Source organism: Meleagris gallopavo, chromosome 4 (assembly GCF_000146605.3).
Source record: "Meleagris gallopavo isolate NT-WF06-2002-E0010 breed Aviagen turkey brand Nicholas breeding stock chromosome 4, Turkey_5.1, whole genome shotgun sequence".
NCBI classification, from domain to species: domain Eukaryota; kingdom Metazoa; phylum Chordata; class Aves; order Galliformes; family Phasianidae; genus Meleagris; species Meleagris gallopavo.
In genome coordinates, this window is record NC_015014.2 from 68,402,713 (window position 1) to 68,413,372 (window position 10,660).

The following is a 10,660-nucleotide window of genomic DNA, read 5'->3' on the forward strand; positions in this document are numbered from 1 at the left end:
AGTTGATTGTTACCAAAGATATAGATATATTTTTATTTTGCTGCCTGGTTAGTCAATAATACTGCTAAACATAAAATTAAAATGAAAACCTAGTTTCCTGACCTCATGATTGTCACTGGTAGGTCACAGAAAGAACTCAAAAGGAATTGGTATAGAAAAGGTGTAAAAGATCTTCCTTAATCCTCAGAAACATTCTCTGAAAGAATGGTTTTTGAGAAGTTGCTTTTTCTGCTTTCAAAACTGTGCTTCAGCACATAGGCAGAAATGATTGTTTCAGTCACAATTACAAAGAACTGAAACTAAACGATTAATTTGGTTCAGTTCTTTATTCAAGTGTCACATTCACTGTCTTCTGTTATACAACTTTATACCAAATGTATTGTATTATCTTCAGTCTGTTACATGATATCTTTTCTATTTTTCATCTTTTGTTTAATTTTTCTCTCTCTCAGAGGTAATAATGTTGGCACAATAGTGTGTGTAATAGCTCTATTTATCATGCAATCTGTTAGTGCATACATTGTAAACTAGAAGTCAGTAATGGAGCCTTTGAAGGCTTGAGAATAACGACCATTTAAGAAACAAGTTTCCTTGTGGGGCAAGACTGAAATAATTTCAGCTATCAGTTTGGTGAACAAAAGATTAAGGGAAAGCATGAATGCAACAAAAAGGAAACAAATTATTCAATTTTTATGTCTGCTTCTTGTTCTGCACAGAGTGAAGAGAGACACTGCAGTCAGAGGGTGTTGATTTCAGTGTCAGTAAAGGGTTTTAAGATTAAGAAGGTAAAGCTCAAGAATTCTTGGGAAATGTTTCCTGTGGAGGTTGTTGTGGAGTTTTAAGCACAGAAAGTCTTAAGATTGATTTGATCCTGGCCTTGGAGTTAAGAAACTGAGCTATTTTTTATAATCTCTTTGATTTGACTCCAGAGATAACTGGATTAGTGTCTCAAAAGTCAATAGGAAATATCTTCCCATCTAAAATTGCCAGAGACAAAGAATATCAGGATGGCAAACTAAACAGAAAGGAGGAAGTGAACTTGTTCTGTAGCAAAGGAGAAGGCTAACATTTCCTTGCAAATATCAGAGCTGCCCCTTGAACACTCAAACTGCCCTCACTTTTTCACGTTCTGCTTACCAGCTGTTCTGGATTCTCTAGGGACAGGTTTGATTCCCAGCTCCTCCATTATCTTCTTCCGTGCTGCATTTTTTCCATGTTTTTTACCAACATAATGTTCCTGGGCTGAAAATGGACTATTGAGAGGAACACAGCAGAGCCAGCAGTAGTTCAGATCCAAGCTTGCTTTTGGAGATGATGAAGGCATCTCAGTTTCTGAAGGAGAAAACTCAGTATTAGATACCTGTATAAATATCTGTGTGTTTGACTGCTGGTCATTCTAAGATCCAAGAAGAAAGCTTTACCCTACAGAAGGTGATTCAGAACACATTTGCTATGCTCAGTCCTGAAAGCAACTTGCACAGCACTCACACCACTTCATTGTTGCTTGGGGACTAATTATTTTTTTTTTAATTAAATATGCTAATTTATCAAACTGAGTTTGGACCGCAGTTAATATTCAGAGCAACAGTAAACATGTTCATTAGTAAGCAGAAATATTTGCCTTTAGTTAGAAAGATAAGAAATTTGAAGGCAGGCTTCCCTAGCTTCAAAGTTGTACAGGGTAGTCACTACATTTTTGTCACCTAAGGAGTTACCATGTGACAGCTCTGTGACTTAGGCAGAACAGAGAGGCATACAGACATGCAGGTGTAGGACAACACCTCTTTATATCTGTTGCAGAGAGTGACAGGAAAATACATGCAGTGAAAATTTAGTTCGTACCAGAAACAGGTTGCATGCTCTGTGCTTCCATCAGGCCGCTCCTTTCTGCTAACTGCCTCAGCTTTTTAGCATGGATCTTCCCCCGGAGGTGAGACAATGCAACACCTGGGGAAACTAAAATTATGTTGCAGATACCACAGTACTTATTCTCTACTATTCTCGTTCCATCCATCTGAAATTAAGCAAAGGCAAGCCCAGTTACACTAGCATTCACTGAAGGACAAGAAAGCACTTCAGATAGCCATGAAGAAGAATAGTCACCTGAAAACTGGTACAATCCATTATTTCTTTCTTTTTGTCATGCCTCATTCTCTCATCCTTCCTACCATGACTTTGGACATAAAGATAAACATTCTGAGCATGCTTTCTGCTCTGAAAAGAAACTAGAATTATTCCTGCTCTATTAATAAGAGGCCAAGAAGTGGTATATCCAGCAACAGGAACTTCATTCATCCAAAACAGGTCTCAGGATTCGATAGCCTAAGTATCTAAAATTCGGTGTTATGCATAACTCCTTCATCTGTGATTACTTTTTAATTCTTAGATGCTCTCTCAACACATAACCTTCCATCTCTTGCACTTTTATAGTGTACTTACCCACATGTCACACTATACACAGGCAACCCACAAAGCCAAACAAGTGACTTGTCTTCTCTAATCTAATCTGATGATTTCCAAGAGTCTGTTAAGGATTATGAGAAGCAGCATTAGGAAATCTTGACAATATTACCAAGAGAAAGAGGTGCTACCATGCTTGACTAGACAACATCAGCAAACCTGGAAAAAAAGAGTCTTATTTTCATATCAATTCATCCTGAAGTTCTGATTTCACCATTACAATTGCTTCTGTTATGCTCAACTGGACTTGGATCCTGGAAACAGAAATTCCAACTGAGGGTCTGAACTCTGTACTTCTGACAGTACAAGTGCTGCTTAACATAAATCAAAGTAAGGAAGTATTATACCTTACAAGACCTGAATACCAATTGATGAGAATTGCAAAAAAGACTCCTGAGAGCAACTGACATTTTAACTTCAGCAAGAAAATGAAATGTCCGTACCTGCAAATTTTCAGGATTAAGTTTCAAAATAAAGCTCACTTTCCTATGTCTATAGCATTATCCCAAGGCATACACTTGTTCCAAGAAATGCCTGCAGCATGACTCATACAACTTGCCTCATGAAGACACTGCAGACGTAGCAGCATGTGTGTATTGCTGGGTAAGGCATCAGGAGGCACGACCCCTACTCTCTATAGTTAGCACTGCCCCATGCCACACTTATGTCCTGGGTCACATGGTGCAAATCTGCTTCCATCCCATATACAGCATGGCCTGAACCTACCCAGTTCCTTCTATGACCATCCTGCAGTATGCAGGTGGTTGCTCTTCACTGCCACTGAACCCACATCATTCACAACCCTCGAGTCTGGCTAATGTCTAAGCCCAGCATAAGCTTCAAGAAAGGCTTTAAAGCAGTCTTTTCTAACACCATTCAGAAACCTCAAACAAACCAAAGCCCCAGTACTTGCTAGGAGAAATCCTCTCTTCCAGGCTACCTCATAGTGTGACATCCTTTGGGATTCAAATGGCAGCACCGCCCAGCAAACCCTACAGAAAGTGTCTGTGAACAGGTGGTGCCTTGTTGCCTCATCTAATATTTCATCTGAACATCCTAGGAAAAAAAAACAAAACAACAAAAACCAGTTAGGAGACAGGACAAGATACACATGCACGACTTTGCTTACAAAATATTGACCGCCTGAATATTCATACACAGCAGATGAGGGAACCAATGTTCATCCACTAAATCACACCATGCCTTGTTGTAGCTTCAGAGCAAGGCTGTAAAGCCATCTCCACCTTCCTACATACAGAGGTATTGCTCTCGTGGACTGAGAGAATATTACTGTACATGTACTTGGGCTTCAGGTACCTTAAAATCAAGGAAGATGAAGCTTCTTCATTAGGTTTTCTGGTCATACTCTCAGATACACTAAACTAATGGCCTAAAATACAGGAAGTATTTTAGTTAGACTAGGTTACACACTCAAATATGGGAATACATTTTAAAGAAGAGACGTAAAGAAAGTCAGGGAGCAGCTCAGTGCATGAGATAAGGCGAAGAGGTCTCAGAAGCTTGCAAAGATTGCACCCATTTCCCATATACTGATTTATTTCTTTTAGTTATATGGAGAAAAACTGCTCCAGTGAGTATTGAAATGGGTATCGAAATGCCTCTGTCTGGGCATGGTTTACCATTGCTCCTTGATATATGAATGCGTTTCCTAATAAAAACTTTATTTTCAGGAGTTACAATGGCCAGGTAACTACTCCTTGAAAGCTGTTTTCTGTAGTGAATCATCCAGCCATATTCAATATTCCACAGTTACTGATTTATACAGGTTACCCCTTCAAGCACAGGAGTGAAAGATGGACACAATAACAGGATTTGGTCCACAAAAGAAAACCTAATTACTTGGTTCCTGGCATTAGTTGAAAACTTATCTTGCCCCTGAAATGCATGAATTACCATAAAACTCGTGATCTCATAACTTCAGACACAAACCATATGAAAAAATCAGTACATATAAACGTATTCTTATTATTCTCTGTAGTCTCAGCTGATTTTCTGGCAAACATATTTGTCCTGCACTTTGCATTCCTCTTCTGTCTTACAACAAACTGCATAGGATCAGAGAATCCTTAGAGTTGGAAAGAACATTTAAAGGCCACCCAGTCCAGCTCCCCTGCAATGAACAGGGACACCACAGCTAAAGCATGTTGCTCAGGGTCTGATCCAGCCTTGCCTTGGAAGTCTCCAGGCATCCAGCACATCTCTGGGCAACCTGTGCCAGTGCATTATCTTTATCTACCTTACATCTAACATAAATCGACCCTCTTTGAGCTTGAGACCATTTCCCCTTGTTGTATCACAACAGACCCTGCTAAGAGTCTGTCCCCTTCTTTCCTGTAGCTCCCTTTAGATACTGACACGCCATTATCAGGTCATCTCAGAGCCTCACCAGCATAGAGCAGAGGGGCAGGATCACCTCCCTCACCCTGCTGGCCACACTTCTTTTGATGCAACCTAGGATACAGTTGGTTTTCTGGGCTGCGAGGGCACAGTGCCGGTTCGTATCCAACTTGCCATCCACCAGTAACCCCAGGTCTTTTTTGGCATGGCTGCACTCAATCCTTTCATCCCCCAGGTTAGGGGATGAATTTGCATTCAGGAATAAACCAGTGCAACTCCCACTTAATCCTAACCAGGCTCCAAGTTGTAGATGATCTTCAGTGTGACCCGGGTAACTGCAGTCCCCTTCCCACACACATCAACAGTCCCCTTCACTAAATCACGCTGCTCACTTCCAATGAAGGGTTAAGAACAAGTTCGTCCCTTCTCCTTTTCACTGTGCTTCCAGACCATTTGTGACACACACAAAAATGACAGAGCATGGGGAGATTTATGCTACCACTGTCTGCGCACAGCTACTTCTATGAAGTTGAACTTAAGGTCTTCAGCTTTCAGATGCACAAGACATTTTTCCTGGCAACTGAGAGAAACTTAAAAACCAGCTTACCTTGCAGTTCACAACCACACCATCAGAAACCTGTCAGAGATTCAAGCAGAGGCCTTGCAGGACTGCTATTTTGACCCTGTCATTTCTAAGCTTCAGAGATTTTTAAATAAAGCTACAGCTATCATCAATTCAGAACTATTCAGGTCAGCTTTGTATCATTAAAAAGTTGGTTCACTGCAAAACAGACCAGCTACTGCTTGTCACAGAGGGACTGCTCCTTAATAAAAAGATAGAAATAAGAACGTTTAAAAAAGAAGAGTCAAGATTTTATATGTATATATTTATATATTTGTATTTTTTTTTTAACCATCATGCTACATGATAAAGTCAACTGGTAGGTTGGTAGACGTCTTCCAGGGCAGCACAAAGAAATGTAAGAATTTTCTCTGGCTTCTAGGTTCATAATTCCCACTGACCAGACTGGTACCTTAGTAGGAAGTGGCCATGTTCTCAGTGTCACCTCACTCACAGCGAGGGCTGGCCCTGGGTGACAGAGATCAGGTAGATAAACTTCTTACCAGGCCTCTCAAATCTTTAATATTATTAATAGCTGCATCACCACACCAGGAATCTCAGCCTGTTTCAGCTCCAGGTTCTTTTCCAGGCAGCCAGAAGGTTCCTTAACGTATGCAGAACCTCTACAAATATCAAAACAACCATCTCCTTCCCTGGGCTCCTGAGTGAGGTGCCAAATGTTCCTGATCCCAGGTAAGCCTCTGTCTGTTATTAATTTTTCTTTCCCAATTCTTGAGGACACAGAAGACTGAGAGCAGAATAATGTAGTAAGGAAAGAGTACAGGCTAGAAAAATCCCTAAAGGCAAACACATGAAATTTCAAATTCAAAGTATTAAACCCAGAAGATGACATAACCAAGTTCTGCCCTCAAGTGCCAGCAGCAAACATAGCATTTCAATGAGAAATAGATGGAGTCAAGTTCAACAATTACAACTCATCAACAGATGACTTCTGACCCACGTTATTCTCTCCAAGGCATAGCCTCAAGCAGTGGGGTCACTGCATCTTACCAAGCTGTCAGTCTCAGGCCAGCACCTGACAGCCCATGCTGAAGCCTGTCCCAGTCACAAAGTAAAGTAATTTAATTCAAATCATGTGCACTGCACTACCTTGCCTTAGTCTACAAGCAGGAAGGGCAGGAGCCTGCACACAGTGCATCTCCTCATCTCAGCTGTCCAGCAGTAATTTTATTTGGCTGCAAACTCTACTGCTTGTCATTAGGTGACTGTACTCCTCCTAAATAACAGCATGAAAGATGAACAAAAGCTTGAATACTTAGAGTAGCCGCTGAACAAAACTGGAGGCAGACAGCACTGCTGAAATCCAGTTCCTTTTGGTCACGATAGAGCATGCAGATGTGGTTGCTATGCAATGGAAGTCAGAAAGCAACCTTGGAAGTAAATGGGAATGGATATCCGCAGACATCCAACTCAGGGAGAGCAGACAAATGTAACAGGCTCTAAAACCCTCATCAAACCCACTGAAGTGTGGAATTACAGAACTGAATTCCTGGATGAACCAGATGGATTTTCATTTCTGCAGCTGAGTGAAAGACATTCATCTAATGAAACAATATAGTAGTACTACATTTTTATTTTCTCAAGTGAGTTTAGTCAGTGTTGTATTTGTATTTTTATTATTCCCCTGTCAAAGCTCAGGGGACTGCAAAACAAACAAATACCAAATTGGACTCTGTTCTTTGAAAACAAATGCTGAAAAACTGAACTGCCAGTACACTTCTAAAACTAGCTTCACCATCCAAAGCATACAGTTATGATTTTTTCCCCCATGGAATAGCATAGAAAGATAACATAAAAACATTTATAGGCATCTTCATATGCCACATTCTACCACAAAGCTGACAAGGACACATGCCTCACCCTGCACACAAGCACAGGCCTATGGAGGATACAACTACACCATCCCAATAAGGGTTAAATATAGCATTGCCCACACATTGCAAAACTGAACTCAAAACAGTGCTAACCACTTTTTAGCACTGGAGAGACCCGTGACCTGCCTGACACACAACAAGAGGAGCTTACAATTGATGGAAAGCACAATGCTCACCTTTTTGCCCAGGGTGAAACATGAACAAAGACACTTCACTGGCTGCCTTAGACAGTGCTGTGGATGAAACAGAAACTGTTTGAAAGTATTAAGATAGAAATACAGTAAATCAATCACCCGGTTCCTTGCTTCTCTTCCTTTTTCTCCCTGTTGGCCCACAGCCTCCTGTTCCCACTGCCCTCCCTCTCTGACCACCTCAAGGACTTCTGCTCCCTACATCTCAAAACACCCAGCAGAACCAGATCAGCACAGCTGAAGCAGACTGAAATCAGCCATTCTGCTTTTTGAACAGAGTTTGCAACTTACTGCAGTAAAAGTAAGTTGATATTTCAAAACAAACAAAAACAAAAGCTTAAAATTTCAGAAAACATACTGATGTTACTATTACTTTTAAAAATTTCCATGGGCATATTTAAATCCAGCTGCACTTATTCAAAGGCAATCAAGATGTTAACTGGGCACAACAGAAAGCTGACTGAAGTCTATGTGGGGAGGATGGTTCCTCTTAAAGTAACATTAGCAGTAGACTAATTAACTACTGCAGGAGAAGCTGTTAGTTTCCTTGCCAGGTATTAACTTATTTCCACAAGACAGCAGACTCATTTCTCTATTTGCATCCTGCATTTTGGTCACAACAACCCCAGGCAACCCTACAGGCTTGGGGAAGAGTGGCTGGAAAGCTGCCTGATGGAAAGGGACCTTGGTGTACTGATGGACAGTCAGCTGAATATGAGCCAGTAGTGTGCCCAGGTGGCCAAGAAGGCCAATGGCATCCTGGCTTGTGTCAGGAATGGAGCGGTGAGCAGGACTAGGGAAGTCATCTTGCCCTGTACTCGGCATTGGTGAGGCCACAGCTCAAGTACTGTGTTCAGTTTTGGGCACCTCAGTACAGAAAGGACATGGAGGTGCTGGAGCAGGTCCAAAGAAGGTCAACAAGGCTTGTGAACGGCTTGGAGAATACGGCCTATGATGAGAGACTGAAGGAACTGGGGCTATTTAATATAGGGAAGAGGAGGCTGCGGGGAGATCTTATTGATCTCTTCCAATATCTGAAAGGCGCTTACAGTGAGAGTGGGGTTGGTCTCTTCTCACTGGTGACAGGTGACAGGATGAGGGGAAATGGCCTCAAATTGGGCCAGGGGATGTTTACATTGGATATCAGGAAAAACTTCCTTACAGAAAGGGTTGTTAAGCACTGGAATAGGCTCCCCAGGAAGGTGGTTGAGTCACCATCCCTGGATGTGTTTAAAAACCATTTGGATGTGGTGCTCAGGGACATGATTTAGCGGAGAGTTATTAGAGTTAGGGTAGTGTGGTTAGGTTGTGTTTGGACCCGATGATCTTTAAGGTCTTTTCCAACCTGAGTGATTCTATGATTCCATGATTCTATGATTCTATGAAGTGACAACCATATAATCATAGAATCATATCACAGAATCATAAAACATCCTGGATTGAAAAGGACCACAATGACCATCTAGTTTCAACTCCCTGCTATGTGCAGGATCACCAACCACTAGACCAGGTTGCCCAGAGCCACATCTTGCCTGGCCATTAATGAAATATGTATGTATATAACCAGGGATCCTTGCTATGTCTGGCTCAAAATATTCTGAAGTTCAGAAGCATGACAACTCAGTTCAAAAAGCGTGAGCGAAAAAATGAATTTAAACCTAACCATAACATGAGCATGTTCATAACTTGTCCCTTTGAGTATACATACTTGTGCAGCTTTTTTCCCCCCAAAAGCCGTCTGCTTAAAATAGCTGTCAGTTTTTAAGCTAAGAGTGATTAATTCTTGAGTTATTTCTGTTCAACAGAGTACTACTAAATTTAACTGACAGTGGGGAAATCTGTTGTTAATGGATGTTTCAAATATTTCATAAAAGGCCATGTTTATGCATTGTTATGTGAGGCTGGCTTGGTGTTTTTCAGTATCTAAAGGGTGGGGGGACTATAAGAAAGAAGGAGACAGACTCTTTAGCAGGGTCTGTTGTGACAGGACAAGGGGAAATTGTTTCAAACTAAAAGAGAAGAGATTGGATGAGAGATTCTTCATCGGATATGAAGAAGAAGATTTTTACTGTAAAGGTGGTGAAGCATTGGCACAGGTTGCCGAGAGAGGTGGTGAATTCCCCATCCCTGGAGACACTCAAGGTCAGGCTGAATGGGGATCTGAGCACTGTGATCTAGCTGTAGGTGTCTCTGTTCATTGCAGGGGAGCTGGATTTGATGCCTTTAAGAGTCCTTCCCAACTCAAACGATTCTATGAACTGAACAGTCAGTGCTTAAAAGCATGAACCAACGCCTTTCAAAACACAAATACTGTATACCCATTATGAATGATTTGACAATCCTGGAAGCTCAGCACTTTTTTCACCCCACTTGCTAGATCTTTAGCAGGATGACATCCCACAGATTTTCTGGGAAGGAGAGGACATGGAACTGAGACGTGACAGAAACTTTCCAACTACAAGATTGATTTTCAGAGCTCTGTGTCACAGATCCAATGTACGAAAGTACCCTGTTGGGCAGCTTACTCCCAGAAGTATGACGTTATGAAGCTAGAAGAAACTTTCTGAAGAACTGAAGGCGAACTTTTAAGAGCTCAGAACGACTTTAAACTTGTCAGACATCTTACCTGCTCTTACACACCTGGGACACAGACAAATCTCCCACTGCACTTTGCTCATTAATTTCTGCTTGGGGTTGAAATTCTCATTACTTTTAGCTACGGGCATCACACAAAACCATTTCACAGAGGGAACAGCACCAGTGCATTCCTGTCACTTCCACCATCACGAATGTGTATTGCAGGGAGGACATGAAACAGCTGCTTCTCCTCCAGGAGGAGCTTTAGAGAGCGGTATTTTACACATCTAGCTTACAAAGGGCAGAGATTTGAGGCTGGAAATGAAATACACAAGGGGGTAACACACTGATGGGCACCCCAACATGTGAGGCAGCCTCCACACGGAGGTCCTGTGGGTGACAGCTGGCTCAGAGCCTCGCCTTTTCCACACGGAGCTTTGCACCCTCACTTACAGACCCTGAGACGGCAGTTGCGCTCACACGGACCCCGCCGCCGCCGCTCACCTCGCCCTTGGGGCTGCCGCCTTCGGAGCCTCTTTGCGGGCCAGGGCCGGCTA

At 42.0% G+C, this 10,660-nt stretch overlaps 1 protein-coding gene across 1 annotated transcript; it reads right to left on the minus strand.

Annotated features, from left to right (window-relative positions):
- Positions 1-634: 634 nt before the first annotated feature.
- Positions 635-10,654, minus strand: LOC104910895 (zinc finger matrin-type protein 1-like). The gene is made up of 6 exons (XM_031553228.1): positions 10,608-10,654; positions 7,512-7,568; positions 3,401-3,516; positions 2,104-2,214; positions 1,843-2,014; positions 635-1,332 (listed from the first exon to the last, which is right to left on the minus strand). The coding sequence occupies exons 2-6, from the start codon at positions 7,531-7,533 to the stop codon at positions 1,115-1,117; spliced, it is 639 nt and encodes a 212-aa protein (XP_031409088.1). The 5' UTR covers positions 7,534-7,568; positions 10,608-10,654; the 3' UTR covers positions 635-1,114.
- Between the last annotated feature and the right edge of the window lie 6 nt (positions 10,655-10,660).